This window comes from Grammomys surdaster, unplaced genomic scaffold (assembly GCF_004785775.1).
Source record: "Grammomys surdaster isolate TR1022 unplaced genomic scaffold, NIH_TR_1.0 142, whole genome shotgun sequence".
NCBI classification, from domain to species: domain Eukaryota; kingdom Metazoa; phylum Chordata; class Mammalia; order Rodentia; family Muridae; genus Grammomys; species Grammomys surdaster.
The window spans coordinates 1,781,051-1,806,035 of NW_021604600.1; the positions used below are offsets into that span (position 1 = coordinate 1,781,051).

General features: G+C 40.4%; 1 protein-coding gene across 1 annotated transcript in view; it reads left to right on the forward strand.

The window, feature by feature from the left end:
* Mosmo (modulator of smoothened) overlaps positions 1–24,758 on the forward strand; it is a 53,516-nt gene extending 28,758 nt beyond the window's left edge. The window contains exons 2-3 of the mRNA XM_028764307.1: positions 18,963–19,175; positions 23,946–24,758. Coding sequence (XP_028620140.1) covers positions 18,963–19,175; positions 23,946–24,130 — 398 coding nt within the window. The 3' untranslated portion in view covers positions 24,131–24,758. The remainder of the gene's footprint in view (positions 1–18,962; positions 19,176–23,945) is intronic.
* The last annotated feature ends 227 nt before the right edge of the window (positions 24,759–24,985 follow it).

The window sequence follows — 24,985 nt, forward strand, 5'->3', positions numbered from 1 at the left end:
GACTTGGGTAGAACAATCAGACATAGCTCATGATTTGGTTTTGGATTTCAGAAATTCATCAGAGACCTTCTCTAATAAATAGTTTCCTTAGACCACTGTCTTTTTTCTTAAGAGATCACATCTCTCACAAATGTAAGCTAAATGTAATGTAATGTAGATTAATGAGGAATTAATCTCTTTCTGCAAAAGTTTAAGTAGTGTTTTCTAATGTTGAAAATTGAAGTATTATCATCCTACATTTTAATCTGAAACCAAATATAACTGTAGTAAAAGCAGAGGTTCATCTTTAATATTTAATAGAGCTGTCAAGATTAGAACTCAAAGCTTTCTCTAAAGCTCTCCACTCTAAATCCATCCACCTCTATAACTGAGAAACCGTATCAGTGGCCCAGAATAAACACAACTCGTAGTGATGAATTTACTTTCCTTGCATCTGCAAAGTTTTAAGTTTTTAAGTTATGATTTATTTTGAAATATTATTTAGCATTAACAAGTTAAGACCAGTAAGACTCTGTACTCAAATACTGTGTCATATGTACATCTGTCTTAATCTGCACAGTACTATAATACCACTTTGTTATCTATTTAGTTGAGGAAACTTTGGTCCACAGAAGTTAAACAGCCTTGCCCAGAGTCTCATGTCTGGTAGAGGTGGATCTGGATTTCACTCTTAAGCCAGGAACTGACCTCTAATCACTAATACTCTGCCTCCCTGCTAATATGACACATGCATGACTGCCTAGCTTAGAATTTGATTTGGCATCAGAGTTATTATACTTAACTGAATTGAGGAAGTATAGTGTATGAGAGAAGTAATTTAGAGTTGTTTAGGTATAGCTAGTTTAAAAACAAAACTCAGGTGATTTTGAGGGTCCTGGACACTGTAACATGGCCTTTGCTAAAACTAGGAAAGCTGCTTATTTTGACTGTGCATTCCCTTTAAAAGTGAATTTTGTATAATGTAGTTTGATCAAATTCACCTATCCTTCCCCCTCTCATCCCCCTCTCACTGTCAATCCTTCCGGACACATTCCCCTCCTATTTTCATGTCCATGTGTACATAAATGGACATAAAATACACACATGGACTTCATGGGAGTTTAGTGAGGGTTGCTTGAATGTGAGTTCATGGGTTGGTGTTTTTTACTGTTATCATGAACAGCTTACAATGGCCACACCACCAGTAAACAGTGACTTCATTCCCCCAACAGCTTTAACTGCCAATTGCTCCTCAACTAGGAGTGGGGCATCATGTGCCCTTCAGCCGTCCATGCTGGAATGTTGGTGGGTTCCATCTTGGGCAGGTTTTTTACAGGTAGCCACTGCTGCTGTAAGGTCAAGTACAACAGTCATGCCATGTCCCGAGGAAGCAAGTCATAGCACACTTTCCCATTCTCTGGCTCTTATGTTCTCTCCACCTCTCCCCTTCCATGATGTTCCCTGAACCTCAGCAGAGTGTGTGTGTGTGTGTGTGTGTGTGTGTGTGTGTGTGTGTGTGTCTGTGTGTGTCTGTGTCTGTGTCTGTGTGTCTGTGTGTCTTAAGATTTTTATTACTGTGGTAAAACACCATGATTATACACAACTTGGGGAGGAAAGTGTTTATAACTCTCAGGTCACATTCCATCACTGAGAGAAGTCAGGGCAGAAACTGAAGCAGAGGCCATGGAGGAATGTTGCTTATTGGCTTGCTTCTCTGCGTTTGCTCAGTTTTCTTCAAAGGCTCAGTACAATCTGCCTAGGAGTAGCACCACCCACAATGGGCTGAGCTCTCTCACATCAATCTTTTAATCAAGAAAATGTACCACAGCTGATCATAATGGAGGTATTTTCCCAATTAAGATTCACTCTTCTCAGCCAGGTGGCACACACCTTTAATCCCAGCACTTGGGAAACCAAGACGGGCAAATCTCTGAATTTGAAGCTAACCTGGTCTACAGAATGAATTCCAGGACAGCCAGGACTACACAGAGAAACCTTGTCTGGGGCGGGGGGGTGATGTGGGGGAGATTCCCTCATTTCAGATGACTCTAGGTTGTGTCAAGTTGATTAAAAACAAAAAGCCAGTGTGGTATATAATGTAGACACCCCATGTACAGCTGAGCAGTCAGTAGGCTCTTATTCTCAGCCCTTTGATGAGTTATGGGTCTTTACAATAATCACTGTGTAGTCCTACAAGAAGTCTCTCGGAACAAGGCTGAAGCATGCTGGTCTATGGTTATAAACATGATATGCTCCCTTTGAGGAGAAGGTGATCCACAACTTCTGCCCAGCAGAAATTAAAGCAAATACAAACCCATTTGGTGGTGGAGACAGGACAAGGGCATAAAGTTGATCCAAGGAATCTGTTCTTAAGGCAGTCATATCTGGGTGTTTCTTTAAGGAAAAGAAGCTGGAGTGTGGTATTCAGACTTGTGAGGAATAGTGGATGGAGTAGGAGACTACACTTCAGAGAACAGAGCACAGAGAAGCCAGTCCTGTGAGGGGAACCCAAACCCAGTCTTCTCAGCGTGCTGTGTCTCACTACCACTCACTAACAGAATTGTGAGGACGTCTGTTCTGGGAGAAATCTGAATGTTCCTGGGGGTATTTTTAGGGATCCCATTCATTTTCTTTACTCAATGAATATCGTTCTTGAGAGTTAGTGACACGTGGTAGGGATCTTGTTGAAATAGTTGATTGAAAACCTAACTTTCAGGGTGGGGTGGGAACTAGAGAGATACCGAAGCAGTTAAGAGTGCATAGTACTGTTAAGAAGACTCAGAAATACCAGGTACTTTGGGTCCCTTAGATTCTTCAGTCTCTGCACCTCAGTGTGATTGGAGCCCTGCTTCAAGCACAGTAGGACAGGTGGCCTGTGCAGCTCTGCTTGGCTCGATGTTCTCTAATCATGGGACTACTTTTGACTAGAAGCTGCACTTGCTCCTTCCCTTCCTTCTCCCTTTTTAGGACAAGAGAAGTGGAGAAAGGTCTCATACCCACAGTCACATCAAACTTGTCACCCTCTTTAGATCCCCAACAGAAGAGGAGACTGAGGACATAGTACTACAAGTATATATGCCACCATGCTGACAATGAAGAGCTGAACCCTGTTTGAGATTGGAGGCCATTGCATCGTTAATGTGAACCTTTTTGTCAGAATACTTTACACGTGATTCTGTAGTGGTTTCTGACCTACCAGATTATTGGGTTTTTATCTCATTGTCAAAATTACCAGTCTTAAACTAGCACAGTCTTAGATGGAAGGTAGTTACTCATTAGGTGAGTCAAATGGATTATTTCTGCCAAATTCATCATTAGCAAGTGATCAGTGTGACCTTACAAATTCCTTCAGAGAACTGTCTCAAAATGTGTTGTAAACACTGTAACTTAAAGTCCACCTTTCCCTCTGAGCAGTTTCAACTTGGTCTTAATTCTATGGTATGTTCAAAATGTCTTTACCTTTTTTTGTTTTTTCCTATGTACTCGAAATTTCTTCTAGATCCAGAGCATCTGTTCAAATCTCTGAATAATTAGAACATTTCACATTATATAATATAAATACACTTTGGTACATTTTACTTCAATTTATAGTACTCTATAAAAATTTTAGAAGTTTGCAATATTAGACAATACTTTTTGTCCAAGGATAAAATGCAGAATATATCTGCATTCAGATTAGAGAATATAAACAAGTATAATTTCTTTAGGAAAATGACCGGCATCCTTCCACACGTTCTATACTCATGAGCTCTGGAGCTTTGCGCGAAGCCTTTCTTTAGCGAGTTCTCTGGGTGTTACATGCTAAGAGCTTCAAGGACTGACAGTGTCTGAGTGAAGACAGGCTCTCATACCACATTGTTCTTACCAGGAATGCAGGTTTTATTCATCTTTACTGAATGGTTCCAGTTTATTTTGATGCCATGAGTTCTCAATGAGGGCTGTAACCTCATTGATTAGGAAGTTCAGTGTTTTCCTTTCCTATAGTCATAGGCCTTTCCTGATGAGAAAACCAAAACTGAGAATTTCATATATGCATTTGTGTTTTGATAAAGTCATCCCCCCATTTCTTCCCTCCAGATCCTTCCTCTCCCCTCTCACAACAGTTAGAATTATTAGCTCCAGTTCCAACCATTTGTTGCTAATCTGACTTTTCTTAACAGCTGAACAATACTTTATTGTATAAATGTACCACATTTGCTTTCTTCATTCATCAGTTGATAGATATCTAAGTTATTTGCATTTTCTGGCTGTTGTGAATACAGCAGCAATGAACAAGATAAGTAAGCCTCTCTGTAGTGGGATATAGAGCCCTTTGGGTATATGCACAAGAATAATATAACTAGACCACATGGTAGGTCTATTTCTAGCTTTTTTGAAAAATCTCCACACTGATTTCCATAGTGGATACACCAGTCTTCAATCCCACTGACAGCTAATAAGTGTTCCCCTTTCTCTACATCCACACCAGCAGTTGCCATCATTGTGGTTTTTGGTCTTAGCCATTCCGACTGGTTCTAAAGTAATTGTGATTTGCATTTCCCTGTGGTTAAGGATGTTGAACAATTTCCTCCTCTTCCTCCTCCTTCTCTTCCTCCTCCTCCTCCTCCTCCTCCTCCTCCTCCTCCTCCTCCTCCTCCTCCTCCTCGTCTTCTTCTATGTTCTTAGCCATTTCTATTTCTTCTCTTGAGAACTCTGTTTAGTTCTACATCCTAATATTTAGTAGGGTTGTTTGTTTTCTTGGTGTTTAGTTTTTAGGTCTTTTTTATATTTTAGACACTAATCCTCTGTCAGATATATGGCTGGTAAAGATTTTTTTTCCCATTTTGTTGGCTGCCACTTTGTGATGGCATCCTTTGCTGTGTACAAGGATTGTTTGTTTGTTTCATGAGGTCCCATTTATTAAAGGGTGGTCTTAATTTCTGCACTACAGGGGTCCTGTCTAGAAAGTTTTTTCCTGTGACTACAAATTGAAGTGTATCCCCTAACAGATCCAGTATATCGGGCCTTACATTGAGGTCCTTGAACCATTTGGAATTCAGTTTCATTCTTCTTTGTGAAGATTCACAGTTTAAGCAGAACTATTTGTTGAAAATGTTGTGGTTTTTCCAGTGTATATTTTTGATCTCTTTGTCAAAACCTAGGTTGGCATACGTGTGTGGACTTATATTTGGGTCCTCAATTCTGTCCCACTGATCAGTGTATCTGTTTTTATGCCAGTAGTGTAGTAGTGTGCTGTTTTTATACTTTTTACTGTGCTATTGTATAATGTGAAACCAGGAATGGTGATACCTCAGCATGTTTACTGTTCAGGATTGTTTTGACTATCCTTGTGTTTCCATAAGAAATTTAATATTATTGCTTCAGTGTCTAAAAAAATTGTTTTGGAATTTGATGGGATTGTGTTGAATCTGTAGATTGTTTATAGTAGGATGGCTATTTTCATAGTATCAATACTACCAATCTATGAGTGTGAGAAGTCTTTCCATTTTCTGCTATTGTCTCATATATTCTCCATTTTCTTTGGTGTCTTAAAATTTTCATTGTACAAGTCTTTCATATCCTTGGCTAGATTTATCACAAGTTTTGTTGGTTTTTTTGTTTTGTTTTGTTTTGTTGTTATTGGTTGGTTGGTTGTTTCTAAGCTGTTGTGAATGTATTGCTTCCTGATTGTTGGTTGTCAGTTTATAGAAAAGCTATCAATTTTTTGTATGTTAATTATGTACAAAGTAGTCCTGATTCTTTGCTGAATGCGTTTTATCAGCTGTAGCAGTTTTCTAATAGAGTCTTGGGTCTTTTATGTATAGAATCATATCTGCAAATAAGAATGGTTTGACTTCTTCCTATTTATATTTACTTTTTTTTATCACCTTCACTTTTTATTTTATTGTTCAAGGTTTCAAGTACTGTATTGAGCAAGAATGAAAAAATCAGACATCTTTATCTTATTCTTGATTTTAGTGGAAATGCTTTGAGTCTCTCTCAGCTGAGCATGATGTTAGCTGTGGACTTGTGAGATACTGATGCTATGATTCATTCCTGTGGAAGACAGTGTCTACCTGCTCCTCCCACAGTCCCAGTGACAAACCAAGGTGCAAATTTACCAAGGTTTACTTTGGGGAAGCAATGAGTCTACTGGGCTTACTTATAGAAAGAGCAGTCAGTGCCTTAGAAGTTGAGAGTAGGAACATGAGTGACTTTAAAGTAGCCACAATGGAAAGTCTCCACCCAGCATGGACATTGACTCTTCCATGGATACATAAATGGAGTCCCCGTCCCTCATACTTTCCTGCCTATATCGTCTAGCCCTTCCTAGAGACCCTGAGGCCGTGTACAATTAGGGAGGAGTAGACAGTCAACAACCCCAGCTGTGATGCTCTGGGAGCAGATCCAGCTGAACTCCTGGAAGGTGGTGGCAAGTTTAGCTCTGAGAATATCCTGTACAGCAGCAATTACCTTTATTGTGTTAAGATGTATGTCTCCCATATTCCTACATCCTCTTAAGACTTTTATCATGAGATTATTAAATTTGGTAGGAAGCCTTTTCTGCATCTTGTCTTGAACCATCTCTACATCTCTGGGATGAAGTTGACTAGATCATAGTGGATGATCTTTTAATTGCTCCTGAATTTGTCTTCCTGCAAGTATTTTACAGAGAATTTTTGTTTCTATGTTCATCAGAGAGAGAGGCCTACAATTTTCTTTTTTCATTTGGTCTTTTTCCGGTTTTGCTATCAAGAGTAATACTGGTTTCATAAAAAGAATGTTCAAGTGTTCCTTTTCTGTTTTATAAAGTACTTTGAAGAATGCTGGTGTTAGTTCTTCTTGGACGGTCTGGTAGAATTCTGTGCTGAAGCCATCTGGTCCTACACTTTTTTTAGTTGGGAGATATATATATATATATAATTTATTTTGTGTGCATTGGTGTGAGGAAACTGGAGTTACAGACAGTTGTGAGCTGCCATGTGGGTGCTGGGAAATGAACCTGGGTTCTCTATAAGAACAGCAAGCCAGCACTCTTAACTGTTGAAACATCTCTCCAGCCTAAGTTAGATTTTTAATTACTGCTTGTATCTCATTGGTTGTTATGGGTCTGTTTAAATTATTTACTTCATATTGATTTAGCTTTGGCTGGTCATATACATCTAGGAATTTATCCATTTCTCTTAGATTTTTTCAGTTAGTAGAACAGAGATTTGTTTTATTCTGTTGTTAAGACAGGATCTCACTTTGTAGCCCTGGATGGTCTGGAACTCACCGGGATCACCTGCTTCCTACCTTCTAAGTGTTGAGGTTAAAGATGTGTACCACCTCACCTGGCCTTGGAAGAGAGTTTTTTTTTTTTTAAAGTTTGTCTTTATGATTCTCTGAATGTCCTAAGTGTTTTGTGATGGCTTCCATTTCACTCTTAATTCCATTAATTTTGTTTTTTTCTCTCTTTTAATTAATTTGGCTAAAGGTGTGTCAATCTTTTTAATATTTTAAAAGAGCCGACTCTATTTTATTGGTTCTTTGTATCATTTTTGTTTGTTTGTTGTTTCTATTTCACTATTTTGAGCCCTGATTTTAATTATCTCTTTCTATCTTCTTGTTTTCTCAAGGTCTTCAAGTGCATTATTAAGTTGTTAATCCGAGCTCTCTCACAAAAAAAAAAAAAAAAAACAAAAACTTTAAAGAGTTATTTTATTTTTGTGTGTTTTAAGTTCTTTGTCTGCATGCTTGTATGTGCACCACATGTGTGTCAGCTGCCTGCAGAGGTTAGAAGAGGATGTTCTAGAACTGGAGTTACAGACAGTTGTGAGCTGTCCTGTGGGTGCTGGGAACTGAACTTGAGTCTTCCACAAGAGCAGCCAATGTTCTTAACTGACGAGCTGTCTCTCTAGCTCTTTTTTTTTTTTTTTTTGAATGGGGACAATGCTATAAACTTCCTCTTAAATCCCTTCATTGTGTCCCATCGATTTCATATGTTGTGTCTTCATTTTCATTTATTTCTAAAATTTCCATCTTGCTTTCTTGATGCAATTATCATTCTAATAATTTATAGCTTAGTTTCCTTGGCTGGGAAGAACATGTATCTTTACTATTTGGGTTGAATGTCTGTAGATATCTGTTAGATCCACTGGTTTTGTGACATCATTTAACAGTAATATTTCTATGTTTAATTTTTATCTGGATGACCTATCTATTGGTGAAAGTGGATACTGGGTTCACCCACTGTCAATTTGTTGATGTTAATCTTGTTTTAAATCAAATTGTATTTATTTCATAGAATTGGGTACACTTGTGCTTGGTGCATATAAGTTTAGAATTGTCGTATCCTCTTGGTGATTTTTTTTTTCTTGAATGAGTATGAAGTGATCCTCCTCCCCTGACTACATTTTATTTGAAGTCTTATTTTGGTCAGATACTAGGATAGTTAATTAAGCCTTTTTATTTCTTAGTTCTATTTACTTTCCATCATTTTACCAGAAGGTGGTGTCTATCACTGATGGTGAGGTATGTTTCTTGGAGAAAGCAAAAAAAAAAAAAAAAAATGGGTCCTGTTATCTAATCCAGTCCATCAGTCTGGGTCTCTTTATTGGAGAATTGTGACCATTACTCTTAAGAATTATTGTTGAACAGTGTGTATTCCTATCATTTTGTTATGTTTGTAGTGTTTTCTATAAGACCTCTTTTGATGGACTCTTCTGGAATTATTTATTCCCTATTCTCCTTTGAACGTGCTTATCCTTCTCTGTAGGCCAAAGTATTTCATTTATTATCCTCTATAGAGCTGGCTTAGCGGTTGTAAATTTCTTTAATCTATTTTTATGGTGGAAGTTTTTCTTTCTCTTTGGCTCATGATACTTAGCTTTTCTTGGTGTAGTATCCAAGTCTGGCTGGCACTTGTGGTATTTCAGAATTTACAGACTATCAGTCCAAGCCCTTCTGGTTTCTGAAGTCTCTACTGAAAAGTTAAATGTTACTCTGATGACCCTGTCTTTATATGTGGCCTGGTCTTTCTCTCAGCTTCCAAAGTCCTTTGTTTGTTCTGTTCATTTAGTGTTTTGAATGTTATAATATGTGGGGAGTTTCTTTTCTGATCTTTTCTATTTAGTGTTCTGTATGCCTCTTGCATCTTGATAGGCATTTGAGTCCTTAGATTTTTGGTACATTTTCTTCTATGATTTTCTTAAAAATATTTTCTGTGGCTTTGAGTTTCTTCTCTTTCTTCTATATTTGTGTTTTGTCGGTTTGGTCTTTTGTCCCAGAGTTCCTGCACATTTCATTAAAGGATTTTGTTGGTTTTGGTTTTGATGTAACATGTTCTTTGGCTGAGTGATCCAATGTTGTACCTATCTTCAAATCCTAACACCCTCTCTTCCAATTGATCCATACTGTTGGTGAGTCTTTCCATTGAGCTTTTAATTTTTAATTTTTCACTTTGTGTTTTATTTTTGTTTGGCTTTTCTTCAAAATTTCTTTCTATTAAATTCTGTTTTCTTATCTTGAATCATTTTCTTTATTTCATTCAGCTGTTTGTTTGTGTTTTTGTCATCTTCAGTCCAGCATGTATTCATATTTCTTTGAGTTCCTTGAACATAATTGGAATTGCTATTTTGAAATAATTACGTGCAGTACCTAGGCTGCTTTTCTTGGGAACCATTACTATGAAACTAATTTTTGGAGGAGACATACTGTCTTAGTTATTTGTGTTGTTTGTCTTGTAGTGGGACCTAGACATCTGGAGTTAGGTCCTTGGTAGTGTTTCATGGGTGGATATCGGTCCCAGCTTTGAGTGGGTATTTAGATCTCTGTTTGCTCTTACCCCAGATTGTCAAGTCATAAACCAAATGAATGGAATTTGGAGTTTAGTTTTGATGTGGGAATAGAGTATTACAAGTGGTCCCAGCTCAGCTAGGACTATGTAAAGCTTATGAGTACAAAAATTAGAAGATTCTTGATACAAATCTTCAGAAGTCTGTGGAAGGGTCTGGGGTTACAGCAGGAATAGAGGATGCTACTTGGGGTCCATGCTACTTGGGCTTAGGACTGAGGTTCTCAAGTGGCAGGCTTTGGGCTGCAGGGGGTTGAATGTTTCCTGTCTGTGCAGAGAAGGCACAGTCCCCAAGCAGGAGGAGTAGAATTGGGTTAGAAGTGGGACTTCCCTACCTGGAGGAAGTGCCCAGCACACGTGGTCCTCAGTAAGCTAACCAAAGCACATTTTAAATAGAGATTACTAGTCCTTAATGTTTTTGCAGCATTAGATCCAAGGCCAAGGAACAAGAACAGAAAAACTAGTTATAATGAGAAGACAGTACTGAGAATGATTTAATAAGCAAGTTTCAGTTAGATTCAACCAGTGAACTACAGTGTTGCTTACAGACAGTACTGAGGATGATTAGAGGGGCAGAAAGACTCTTAAGCCAGAGAAACTGGGCGTTTGCTCTGAGAGTCTCCTAGGAATCTCAAGCTATACTCAAAAGGTCGTACCAACATGACTTCTAAATAGGAGCTGAACAAAAACAATATCAATCGTGCCAAAGTGGAAAGGATGGAAGGAGGGTTTGGAGGAAGGAAAGGAGGAAGTGGTGTAATTATATTACAATCTCAAAAAAAAAAAAAGAAATACTATTTAAAAAAAATGTAAAGATGGTAGTTAGCAATACGTTCAGGGGTTGGTGCATTTTGCATAGCCTGATGACCTGTTTTTGCTTTCTGCTGTTATTTTTGAGACAGGATATTTCTATGTAGCCCTGGCTCTCCTGGAACTCCCAGGCTGGCCTTGAATTCACAGAGATCCACCTGCCTCTGTGTCTTGAGTGGTGGGATTAAAGGCATGCACCATCACCACCTGGCTGAAAGCAGTTCCCCAACCCCGTACTCTCCAGGTAGGATTTCTCTTTGTGTCCCTGGCTATTCTTTAACTCTCTCTGTAGACCAGGCTGGCCTCGAACTCACAGAGATCAAATTTCTAGTTTTTAACTCAAAGCTATAAGACATTCAAGGAAACAAGGAATTATGGCTTATAATGATTAAGCAATAAAAGCAGTCAGTAGCAACTGAGGAATCTCAGCCTTTGACTCACTAACAGTGATTTTCAACCTTCCTATCTCTGGGACCTGTTAATGGAGTTCCTTATGTTGTAGTGACTCCCTCAACCATAAAATTATTTTGTTGCTACTTCCTGACTGTAACTTTGCTGCTATTAAGAATCATAATATAAATATATGATATGCAGTATAGGGTTGTGGCCCACAGGTTGAGAACCACTGAGGTAGGATTTAACTCAAACATTTTAAGTATATCACAAAAGTAAACAATGACCTGATAAAGAGAACGATCTAAAAATAGAAAGCCTGGAGTAGAAAAGTTCAGTAGCTGAAATAAAAAATCTGCAGAAGAAGGTATGAGTGAAGTCTGTTGATTGTGATTTTCCAATGTAAGGAGCAGAACTAAAGCTAATGAAATGAACAGCATTGGAGACAAGTGTGGCATACCGCATATGCCACGCCCACACAATGGAGTTCCAGAAAGGAGGAGCGGAGATGCCAGAGCACGGGGGAAATAGTAATTCTGCATATTGGATAATTTCAACAAACACAAAGTAGGACAAATGTAGGATATTCCATGCCTAAACGCGTCGTAACCAGTTCAAAGACAAAGACAATCTTTGTCTACAGGAACACAGTGATTTCTCAGATGCCAGGATCCTCACTACTGTTAAGAACTGACTTCTCTCAAAGCAGGCCACTCACAGCCAGGCTAGAGGGGCTCCTGTGCACATGTGAGCGTAAGAACCTCGAGAGACCTGAAGCTGAGGTTCTCTGAAGCTGGACTTACAGGTGCTTCTGAGCTGCCTGATGGTGGGTGCTGAGAACCAAACCATGGTCCTCTGAGCCATCTCCCCAATCCCACCTTTTCTCTCTTAAATAAGAGAATAAAACTGTTGGTGACTTTATAATAGATAAAGATGGGATTTGCCTAGTAATAGTAATAATGCAAATGCTGTGGAAGGAATGTAATTACACAGGGAGTTTTGAATTCAAAAGTGCTCCAAACTAGATTGGGGGATGAGGTGAAAATGTATAGTTCAGGGCCTGGAGAGATGGTTCAGTGGTCAAGAGCACTGGCAGTTGTTCCTGAGGGCCTGAGTTCAACTCCCAGTACCCTCATGGAAGCTCACAATCTTCTGTAACTCCAGCTCTAGGGGTTCCATACCTTGTGGTATGCAGACATACACGCAGACAAAACACTCACAATTAAAATAATTAAAAATAATATTTTTTAAAATGCAGGGGCTGGGGGGAGGCCAGGGGGAGGTTAGTTCTCAGTACTACTCAATCCCTCCATCTCTGCTGGCAACCACAGATCTGCTTCCTGCCTCTTTGGAGTTGCCTATTGTTGGAAATGTCACATATGTGGTGCTGTATTATTTTTATGGCTCATGTCTGTCCTTTCGAGTCCTGCTTTCAGGGTTCATCCATGTCATATCATGTGTCTGTGGTCTTTTTTTTTTTTTTCATTTTAACTAGGGATACGTTAGTTTTGGTTCACAGCTTGAGAGGTTTCATTCACAGTAGGCCTCCCCCATTGCTCTGGGCCTGTGCTGACACAGAATAGCAAGAGCATGTGGTGGAGCAAGGCTGCTCAACCCATGACCCAAGGTGGAGAAGGGAAACAAGAAGAGGCTTGGACTCAGCTCTGCTCTTCAAAGGCATATCCAGGAGCCCACTCCCTCCAGCCAAGTTTTTCACCTCCTGAGAATCTTTCAGGTTAAGCCATTGATTAGAGTTCTCATGATCTAGTTGTCTCCACAACTGCCCTCACACATGGACCCAGAGGTGTGCTTTAGTAGTCCGCTAGGTAGTTCTCAGTACAATCAAGTTGATAATCATGATTAACCATCCCAAATAGACCCTTTATCAACTTGACTCCAAAACATCTCAAATTAAATTTAATCTCTCAAGTACAGACAATAAGAAGATCATAGTTCCACTAAGCATGATGTGACTACCTTGCATACAGTGGAGAACACACTCATTCTTTCCTCCAGCTTCCTAGCACCTCAGTATTGCTTAAGTGTTCAAGTCCAGGCCCATGAGATGGCTCAGCTCAAAGACATGCATACCCATGGGCCTGATAACCTGAGTTTATTCTGCAGATCACTCAAAATGGCAGGCAGTCACAACTACACAGAGTTGTCCCCGACCTCACACACATATGCAAGCACATATACACAGAGAAAAGCTTTTATGTTCAAGTTTGAAGTTTCTTGTACTCAGGAAAACATTTATCTGTGAGCCCTTGTACAATCACAAAGATAAAGTGGCACAGAGTAAGCATTTATCCCATTACAGACAGGGCCACTGGGGTGTGGAAAGGACTAGAGACAAAGACAGAAATTCAGCAGGGCAAGTATTAAACCATAGCTTTGGGCTTGGTGAGCACCAGGGACTTGGCAGCCCCAGCCCTAGCCTGATGGACACTTTGGTCACAGCCACATGGCCTCGCTGTTGGCTGATTTCCTGTGGCTTTCCTGGCAGGCATTCCATGTTCCCATCTTCTCCAACTTCCTGTGGTTTTTGTGTGGTCTTCAGCTTCATCGTTGCTGTTTCAAGTGCCCTCCCACAAGTTTCCCAGGGTCTGACGTGCTCCACAGTGACTGTCCTCCCAGGATTAGTGATCCTTTAATTGTCACAGTTTTTCATGCCTGTGAAACCAGCATCCCATGGACAGCACTAAGCTAGGGAGTAGTCTGGGTTCCTTGGTTGATAGCTGCAGTGGCTTCTGGGTGCCTAAGCAGCTGACCTTTGAGGAACTGTTTCCTTAGGCAGCCTTGTACAAACCGTGCTCTCTTAAAGAGCTCTTTATACTTTGGTACCCTTGAGCTTGTGGTCCCTAGGACCATCAAGACATTTCTTCCAGAACCATAGCTAGTGGTCATTTTCATCTCCTACCTCTCTGTTTACAAAGGACACAGAAGTTTATAAAAAGCAAATAGGCCAAGGAGACAATTTTAATGAACTACACATCAGAATATCTGGACATGCTTGTTAGCAAGGGTTAAACTTCTGTGCCTCCACTCACTCAGCAAGTGCGCTGTCAGGACAGAATGGGTAGAGTAGACACCTGACAGGAAGTAGGGTAGTGACAGCGGGGAAGAAAGTTGAAGCATTGGTGACTGGAAGCCCTGTGACAGGAGGGCACACTGTGCACCCACACCTGCCTTGGAGCCTCACTCTTCCCAGTCCCCTCTGCCCAATTCTGTTAAGTTTCTTCAGCCACGCTTCCTATAAATAAGATCTCCATCGTTTCAGTTAAATTGGAGTGGTGTCACTTGCTTAAACGCTACTCTATTGAAAGGGCAGAAACTGAACCTTCATCAGTCAGGAAGACATTTGTAGTGAAGCATTTGTTTGATGTGTGTAACCAATGAACACCTTGCTAAAAACACACTTTCTTGTAGAAAAGAAAGCCAGAAATCCACATTCATTGCACGGATCTGGTGCAGATTGGTGGGCACATCACAAGATTTGCCTGTGACAGGCTCTGGTGGGCGTGGGTGCTGCTTCACAGCCCTCGGTTACAGACTTTCTGTGGCAGTGCCTTTACCACAGTGATGACATGCCTCCTAATCATCTTCACTGTGGCAGCAGACGTGCTCAGACTGGCTGTGCTAACTCACCTCAGAGTTTGGATCTATAGGTAATGAGCTTCAGAAGGCAGTTCTAGTTAGGAAGCCACACTCAGCAGAGCGGACACGTTTGACTCTTCTATGTGGAGGGTACACAGGTGGGATCCTGTGAGGCTTGTGGGAGGCTGCAGCCTCTAGTTTGGTTTCCTTTTTTCTATTGTGTATGAATCTTTTATTTGGCTGGATTGGTTACCTAGGCAACAGCTGCAGGGTAAAGATAGATTGGCTGCTTGGGGAATGCAGTCATGGGCCCCTTCAAAAGGCAAAAACCTGTCGTGTAAAACAAAAATTAGTGAATGCTTGGGCTTTTGCTTAACTGACTTTTGCTTAACAAGAAGCCACACTAAACTACAGTTTTCAATAGAACCTCTGAAATGCGGCGTGATTCTAATTGTAGCTTGTTTTTAATGGATTTAATTCCTACTGTGTACCCACTGCTACAGGCTATTTGAGAGGTTTCCAGTGAAGTGCAAAGTATAGTTTCTTCTCTGAAAAGATGACAGTCTGTTGTTTGTTTGTGGGGTGTTTGGCTTGGTTTGGTGTGGGGTTTTGTTTTTTTCAGGACAGGATTTCTTGTAGCCCTGGCTCTCCTGGAACTTGCTTTGTAAAATAGGCTGGCCTTGGAGATCCACCTGCCTCTGCCTCCCAAGTGCTGGAACTAAAGGCATGTGTTACCATGCCCAGGTGTGTTCTGCTATTTTGTAATCCCTGCTTCTGAAGTTAGAGGATCCCTGAGTTCAGTACCCAGCACCACCACTACCCACAGAGCTACTTTTTAACATCATCAGCATGAATATGTGATGCAGACAAAAAAAAATGTGTGAAAGAGTCTAATGGAAGTAAAAGATGGGCCAGAGAGAGTTCATTGAAATAAAGATGCAGTTTAAAGGCCTACTCAAAGTGTGGGCATTAACAAAATATGAATTCCGAAGCAATTGACTGCAGACTCTCTCAGCCTATAGAATATGTGTGGCTACATCATAAATGTTATCAGATTCCAGTCTTACTCCAGAAGGCAAAGAGTAACATTGACTAACCACGGATAACACTAACCCTTCTCTATTCGAGGACAGTCTGTTTTTACTGGAAGCAAGAGAGCATTGTATTGGGAATCTCACTGCTCTAACAGTGCTAGGCATTTGAGAGCCATGTAGTAATTTTCTGTGCGAGGTTAAAGAATTTCTAATTTTCTGTTAGAGATTGAACCTGGAGCCTCGTGCATTGAGCACACACTACTCACCACAAACTCAGCACACAGAAAAAATATTTGGATTTTTTTTTAATGCAGTACCCTCTAATTGCCAATTAAAATTAGCTGGCCTTTCTTGGGCAGAGTGAGTGACATTATTATAAATGTTTGCTTGCTTTGCCCATCTGCCTCCTTTTAGAGGTGCTGAGGATACATTCTTGCTTTGTTGTGATAAGGAATGTTATCAGTCCAGGAGCAGAACCCCTTACTGCTGAATATCCATCAGATTTTCTCCAATTTGCTTATAGCTAACATTTTCATTTTATTGTTTGTTCTATACATATTTACTTGCTGTGGTTTTGCTAGACAAGAGAGGCAACAAAGAGAAGTCTTACTCAGAAAGCCTGACAATCAGCGGGCACAGTGGGCATCCTCATCCTGTCCTTAGTCAGAGAGTTAGAGGTGGGGAGTGTGGGAGTACTCAGAAATATTCTGAAGGAGAGAGAGCGCTCAGTCTCAGGCACCAGGGTGGGATTTTACTATTTGGGAACACAAGATAATCCTCAATGCAAATCTCAAGTCAGTACGTGAGGAGAGTTGCCAGTCAGACTTCTTTGTGTGTTGAATTGTAAAGACGGTTGCCTCCATAATAGAGATCCACAGTGTAGCATTTTATGCAAGTGTCTTTCATCATGACATTTGCAGCTTTTATAAGCTCCACAACTACACAAAGGTAGTTTGTTAAAAGTCTTTTGCTGAATGATCAGGAGTGGTTTCCTGTTAGGAGTTCACGGACACTGCTGTGAATCCCTTCTCTATTTCCAGAATTACAAATAGAATGCTTTATCATAGTAAGGCTCTGCCCCACCTCAAGTTATCATTCAGAGGAAACTGCTTAAGAAGTCATGTTATTCCCCTGGTGCCTACTCTTAGTCTCTAGATTCCAAGCAGCAGCTGGGAACAGAGTAGGTGGCAGTACTGTAAAGGTTTGCTCCCTTTCCTGTATGCTGCCTGTGATAGTCGCCACATTGTGCCTGTGTTGCTTGTACCTTTAAGGATTCATCATACGGACCTAATGATTTGATTCAAAAGCAAAAATACAGTTTATCTTCTCAGAGTTCTGGTCAGATAGAATATTATTAGAGAGAGAGATGGCCATAACTCAGGTTTACAGGAGCCTTTCCACCACTTTTTCTTCCTTAACCCTTTGTAGTGTTTTGGGTTTGTTCTGTGTTTAATTGTGTGTGTGGTGTGGAGAAGGAGCATGTCTATTTGCCAGTGTGTTTTCAGACAGGATCTCTCACTGAGGAGTTCACAGATTTAGCTAGGCTGTGGCCAGCAAGATTCCAGAGTCCTCTGGTCCCCACCTCCCAACACCAGGCCTGCAGGCTGCTATAGTCTTAGCCAGCTTTTTAAACCAGGTGCTAGGGAACCAAACACAGCCCCCCCACCCCCATGCTTGTCAGCAGTCGCTTTACTCACTGAGCCTTGCCCAAGACGCACTTCATTGTTTTCTAACTTTTTTTTAATTTGTGTTTATGTGTGCACGTGTGTATGTCTTTGTAGGAGTGAATTCAGTTCTGCAGAGGGCAGAAGAGGGCTTCAGACCCTGACGCCAGAGTCACAGGCAGCTGTGAGCCACCCTACAATGGGTGCTCTGCAAGAACAGTACGAGCTCTTTAACAACTGAACCATTCCCCCAGTCACACTCCTCTTTCAGGTTTATTCCTAAAACTGGATTGGTAGAGAGATGCCGCTGTACAAAGCACCTCCTTCCCAAGTGCACCTACCCCATCGATCCAGACAGAGCAGTCCCCCTCTGCTGTCTGAGCTCAAGAAGGTCCTGGTCTCCCCAAGGGCTCTGATTGTGAGGGGACATGGCTGTGAACGGGGAGAGGGGGGAGCCGCAGGCCGTCCAGGAGGAGGCAGGAGTCAGCTGGCCCCAGCGGCTCTTCCAGGTTTACTCTTGTTTTGGTAGCTGCTCCCTGTTTGCAGTCTCTCTTTGCAGAGGGAACAGCTTTTATTTGGAAGTGAATTTCAATTCTTTATGTGGAAAAGGAGAACATACTCTTTTGCCTTCCTAATCTGGGTTTCTCTATAATTCACTCCAAATTTGATAAGGATGATACCTGGTGCTTCATAGAAGTCAAGTCACTTATCTATCTCAATGGAAGGGATCATGCTAAAACCTCCTTCACACAGGCTAGACCACATGACTGTAATCCCTGGAACCCAGATCAGTGTGGGAGAACAGAGCTCACTCCACAAAGCTGTCGTTTAGCCTACATGTGTTCCCCTACACACACACACACACACACACACACACACACACACACACACACACATACATCACTCTTTCACACCACCATACAGATTAATGCTACTAATAATAAAGTTTTTTAAAATTAATGATGTCAGGGTACTTTACAGATTGACTCGTAACTTGTGTTTTCCTGTTAACCTGTGATAGTGTTAACTCTTATAAAAATAGTCAAACCTTTTAGTTTTGATAACTTCCGATTTAGTGTTTAGTGCATTATGTAATTTTATATTATCATTAAGTATATTTCAAAGTTTGTGTTTAATTTCCTAAAATATACCTTCTCCGGCAAAATAAAGAACTACACAGTGAGTTTTGAACCCAGCAGCAGAGAAGAAGTCCAGTTCTTGCTGCCAGTATGCAGGCTTAGGAAGGCAGAGCCCCAGCCCACAGCTTTGCTGTGTTCCTGGAACCAGAGCAGTGCCTGACACAAGTACTCCGAAAAAGCGCATAGGAGGCCAGCTCCTGAGTGTGTGCAGTTAACCTGGGCTACAGTCTCTAGTCCTTGTAGAAAGACTATCATGACAGAAAGACATGCATTTGCTCAATAAATGGCTGAATTAACTGTCCTTTCTGGTTCCTGAGGCTTATTCTTTGTTGCTGATACTCATTTTCTACATTAATCCATGCACTGTCACATTATAAAAAACAGCAGATTGCTGAAGAGAATTCCTTGATTAAATGCTAGGATTGCCCACACAGATAGCAACAAGATTCAAGTATGAAGGACGTTTTGCTGGGGCATATTCCCTGGGCATGTCAAACATACTGAAGTATTCCCTACCTTTGCATCTTCCCAGGAGCACTGACTGTGGGCCTGGTGCGGCAGTGTCAGACAATCCATGGACGAGACCGGACCTGCATCCCTCCTCGGCTTCCCCCGGAGTGGGTCACCACCCTGTTTTTTATCATCATGGGAATCATTTCCTTGACTGTCACATGTGGTTTGCTGGTGGCTTCCCACTGGCGAAGAGAAGCTACAAAATATGCTCGATGGATAGCATTCACTGGAAGTAAGTAACCGTGCTTACTAAGTTGTTCTAGAAGCCAGCACAGTGGTGCTTTCCTGAAGATTATCAAGATCAGTCCTAAGGATGCTCACAGTAAATCTTCCCGGAGCACCACTCACATGGCCATGAGATAGACCGCACAGTCCCATCAGCTCTTCTGCGTTCTCACTGCGAGACCAGGACGCCCACAGCTGTCGCTGCTTTGTGTGAATGCTCTTTTAATGAGGCCTTTTTATTTTCTGTAACATAAGTGTTTCAAGTTTGTGATTTGGAGCTACCACTAGTCTGAGTGGTTTCCATTTCTTGAAGGTACTGGTATCCACCATCAAAATAAAGATAAATCTAGGAAAACATATAACTTAGATGAAGGCGATCATTGCTTTTTAATATTGTTGATTTTTGTTTCTTCTGAGTTGAATGACCATTGAAAAACCAACACATTTAGTTTTTTTAATAATTGTTTGTCAAAGTTTCTTACTCTACTAAGCTATTTCCTGTGGTATCATGAATTTATATATTACATACAATATTAACCTGAAATTTTTAAAATTGATTTAATTTCTGAACACTTTGGAAGCTTATTCCAAGTTTTAAGGAAAACATACACACAAGAACATTTCTGTAATTCTGCTTTCCTTGTCTTTAAAGTAATTTTTTTCACCACAGGACACATTTGGCAATATTTGGAAACATTTTTTGTAATCACAACTAGGGAGATGTTGCTGGCATCTAGTGGGCGGAGGCCAAGAGTGCTGCTAACCATCTGCCCACAGAACTGTCTGGCACACAGAAGCAATGGCCATTGGTCTACAGATAGGGGATGAAGATGTGTGTACAGAACACTGAGGTTTCTAGTACAGTGGCTTAGAATCATCTCAAGTTGCATATGTTTCTAAAGTTAACACCGCTGACTTTAGCTTGATGTTTTTATTTATAACTATTATAACTGCAATGAAGGATAACCTGAAGAATCCCTATTAACATTTTAAGACTCAGTTTATCTTGACTAGACATGTAGCTTAGTTAGAGCACTGCCTGGTGAAGGCCTTCAGCTCTGTCTTTATCCATCAGAGGACAATCAAATAAAACAACACAGTTAGTCCTTAGACACTGCAGGGTAGTACTGTACCTTCAGGAGTCCCTGTCTCTCCAGCTTTCTATGGAACTTCATTTCTGACTTTCTTTTAGTTTTGTCTACACAACTCCTTTAATAAAATTTAGATTAAGCTGTCTTTGAGGCAAGCAATTCCTCCTCACCCTTATTAAGTAGTAAGAAACAAACTGATATTTTTCTTGTCGGAGACCTGAGAAAACTTTCCAGAGAGTAAGGGCCAGAGCAGTTATAAAAATGAGGCCACTAACTGAAAGCTGTTGATGAGGAATTTAAATAAAGAGTATCTAATTATCTTCGACTCACAAACACAGTCACTTCTCCAGGAAGATTCCATCATTAATGAGTAACATAATATCAAGGAGTTCCAAAAACCTAAACTGAGGAAACAAACTTACATGAGGCAAGGACAGCAAAAGATACCTACAAGGACCAGGAAAGGAGGAGAACCAGGGTTTAGCTTTGTTTTTCATTCCCCTTCAACAAAAACTCTTTAAGTATATATAGTTGACTCAAGTGCAATGTATTTTTCCTTTATTTTTGAAATCGCAAGTGCGTGTGAGAGTGATTCAGAGTTATGGATGGGTAATCAAGTGAAGTCTCATCACTGTCACCAGCCCTTAGAACCTCTCTGCCAGAGGCACACACTATTTTTGGAAGTTTCCAGAGAGTACTGTTATATATATCGAAACACATATCTACTCTAAAAAAAAAAATACATGCTTTTATAAAAATGTCTCTGTTCTGTACCTTTATAACTTAAAATGACTTGGAGTAAATTTATTTAAAGGGAGGAATTTAGCTCCCCTTAGTGGTTCTGCCCTTAGAGATGTCCCTGAGCCCTGCTGTGTATGATTCTTTCATTAGTTAGGGTATAGTTTTTGTAATAATACAAGAGTAACCTTTCTAATGGTAGACCCTCTGTCAGGAGAGCCCCCACATGAAGGGCTTTTAAGTCCGACCCTATTCTTTCATCGCTCTGTGTCTGTGTGTGTGTGTGTGTGTGTGTGTGTGTGTGTGTGTGTGTGTGTGTGTCTGTCTGTCTGTCTGTCTGTCTGTCTGTCTGTGTGGGCACACCCAGGTATGAGTGCATGTTCATGTGGAGGTCAAAGGTTGATGTCAGGTATCCTCCCTATCACTGTCCACTTGGTTTTTGAGATAAGCTCTCTCACTGACACTTGGCTAGACTGGATGGGTGGCCAGAGAGCCCTGGACATCCATCTGTCTCCACCAACGACCTGTCCGACTCGGGTCTCAGACATGTAGGCATGCCCAGTTTTCTGTGTGGGTGCTGGCAACCTGAACTCACAGCACTAACCTGCACAGGTGTGCCTCACCTCCAGAGCCATCTCCCCAGCCCCTTCCACTCTGTACTTACCTCCTCATCTACTGCTGCTCCTGTGTCACTACCAGAAACCGGGTCCGTGGAAGTGACGAAGCTGGTGTTACAAACTTACTTGGGACCAGAGCTTGATCTTCGCCTGTGATAGCTTGTTTAAGATCTGAAGTAACTTCACAGTTCAATAACTTAAAAGAAAAACTTCTCTATCTACATAAATCTGGACCCCAGAAAGTATAGGGAACCAGGTTCTCTAGGCCTTAAAATTAAGATTGAATAGGAAGTCATTGCCCTTCCAAAATTTAATTGAGATTTTCCTAATAAGTTTGAAAAATGCTCTTCAGAATACTAACTGTAACTGTAGTTGCTAAATGAATAATATTTATTGTCTATTATAAAGGACAGATTTTTTTTCAGTAGAAAAATTTTGCCCAAATACAACATAAACTAATATTATGTGTACAGCCTATTAAAGTGCTTCTGAATTGTTTTACTGTTTCCTAAGCTACTCAACATCAGAGGAAAAAAATTCTTTAAAGAATAATCTTGCCTCCCAATGGGCAAGTGCATGTGTTTACACCACATAGTGTATGTATGTGGACACAGGGTCTCTCACTATGTGAGCAAACTCAAACTAGCCTGCTACTTGAGAGCGTCTTACCTCCCAAGAGCAGGGATTGGTTCACATGCACTCCACTCAGCCCCATGCCTCCTATGAGACTGGTTTTATTTCCCTCATACACACTGAGTAGATGTTCACAGCACATTTAAAAGTGTTTATTGGTGGCCAGTCAACAAAAAGACCAACACCCAAATGAAATCTAATGCTACATTTTTCATTTGTAGGAGTCACAAAGAATCTAAGTTTGCTTGTATGATATTGTTTTGTATAGTCATTTGTCTAAAATGAAATAGGTTTTCTGTCTATACAATATAGAATAATCTATTGCAGTGCTACAGAACACAAAAGAATACTGATATGTTTCTCAAGTGATATTACTCAAGCAAATATTACAGCTTAATGTATTATTGGAAGTTCATCCAGGAATAAATTCCATTAAGTTCTTCTGATTGAGTGACCTACCCAGAAAATTTTAAAGCTATTGTCAACTGATACATTTGTCATGGGCTCCCTTGATATTCCTGGAGATAGGTTTATCTTGGAGAAAGTTTCAGAGCTTCATACCTAGCAGCTAGTTCATCTGTGTTCACAGAGAACCTGCTATTCTAAAAAAATTGCAAGGGATCGTGAGCTCTTGATTACTGCCTTCAAGAAGCAAAAACACTTTCTCAGAAAAGCTAAACATACTGTGGATAATTTATATTTACTGGGAAAAGAATTTCTTTGGTAGCATGGGGAACACAGGATTTGGTAAAAGGTTAGACAGACATTACTTCTGCCCAGACACAGGTGTTTCTGGTAATCTTTCTAGAAACATTTTATAGAAAAATATATTTCATGTGTTTGTAAACCCAAAGGTTCTTTCTTTCCCTCCCTCACTTTGTCGTCTGTGTGTGTTCAGAAACCTGATAGAGATGTTACTGTTTTGGAACACTGTCCATGAGAGATAACCACTCTGAAAGTTTGCTAGCCATCCCAGAGGTCTGACCATCTTTCTCCAGCTGGTTGAAACTCAAAGTAAGAGAAGTGGTACTCATTTTCTGCACCTTTTTCCTAGGTTCCCTCCACTGCTGTGAGGAGGACTGGCTGTCAGCTGTGATGTCAGCAACAGTGTCTACTTAGCACTTCTGTCAGCCTACACTTTGCTAGGGACTTGACATAGTTTACTTACCACTTTGGTACATTCTAATAGTTCTCCTCTTGTAACAAAACAGGCCAGCTAATAAAGACTAGGGCCAGAACTTCTCCCTAACTCTGCCCTTAATTATAAGCAATTATGATAGAGAGACAGCTGGAACTTTACCCCTAATTTTATCTTTAATTACTAAATGTTTAAGAAAGACAGACACACAAGGGCTAGAACTTCATCCATACCTCTGCCCTTAATTACTCAATGCTTCAGACAAACACACACACACACACACACACCTTAATGCTCATAATTCAAGATCCTCTAAAAACTTGTATAAGGACATGTAAGCCAGCTTTCCTGTGTTTGACTTTCTGGGCTTTGGGGACACTGTGTGAAGTGTAGCGTATGAAGTCTTCTGACTCTGATGAGGGTCACTTCTGCTACCACAGGTTTGGCCTCATTGTCGATCCACAGACCTTATAGAAATTGTCTTGTACTAAGTTTTTAATTGTTTTTTTTTTCCATCACCAAAGCATGTTACTAATGTTGTGTTTTGGTTTGTTTTACAGTGATCCTTTTCTGTATGGCTGCCCTAATATTTCCAATAGGATTTTACATCAATGAAGTCGGAGGTCAACCTTATAAGTTACCCAACAACACAGTAGTTGGGTCATCATATGTACTTTTTGTCTTATCGATTTTCTTCACAATAGTAGGACTTCTGTTTGCTGGCAAAGTCTGTTTACCAGGCTGACGAATGTCTAAACGGCTTAACTCTTTTTTTTTATTATTTTATTTTTTATTTTTAGAGGTTGGGAGGACAAAGAGAAGGCATCTGGGCAGTCCTCTCGTGGGAAGATGCTTAGATGAACCTGATGCTGAAAAGGAAAAATTGCTTTGATTTGTTCTCACTATGCACTTTGGATTTTAAAACAAGAATGAGAGCCTTTTCCATAACCAAATATAATATTGACTAAATCACCTGAGTGTATTCAGGCAGGCAGTCTGCACTGTGATAGCAACCTAGTGACAGAGAGTGCTTTGTACTGAAAGCATGTGGCCCCTTGTGACTCTGTTGATCTGTTTTTAATGTCTAATGATTCATTTGAGAGGGGGAAAGTCTAGTATTTATGAATCACGATGGACCAGAAGGGTGCAGGAGGTTTGTGTGGGGCTGGCCTCACCTCCTAAGACATTAGTGTTCTCAGTTTCCTTGTCGTGTTATGAGCCTTTGGCACCACAATGGATTGCCGTTGCATTACTGCACCAAGAAGCCAATAGATCAAAACTTGTTTGCTAAAATGTATGTAAAAATTCTAAAACTCCCTAATCTCTGTATACAAAAGAAAAAAGAAAACACTAAGAAACAAGTTTGGGGTGGGTGGGGGAAATCTTCCTTATATTTATATAAATATATATATAATATATATATTTTGCTGATGCAGTATACAGTGTGTATATGTGTGTGTGTGTATGTGTGTGTACATTTGTATATGCACACATGCAAACAGTTCCTGGACGAGAACTCTGAATGCTTGCTAGCAAAACACTGTGGTGTGCAACCTAGAACTCAATAGAAAAAAGCCATTTATCTGAAGGCTGCATAGTG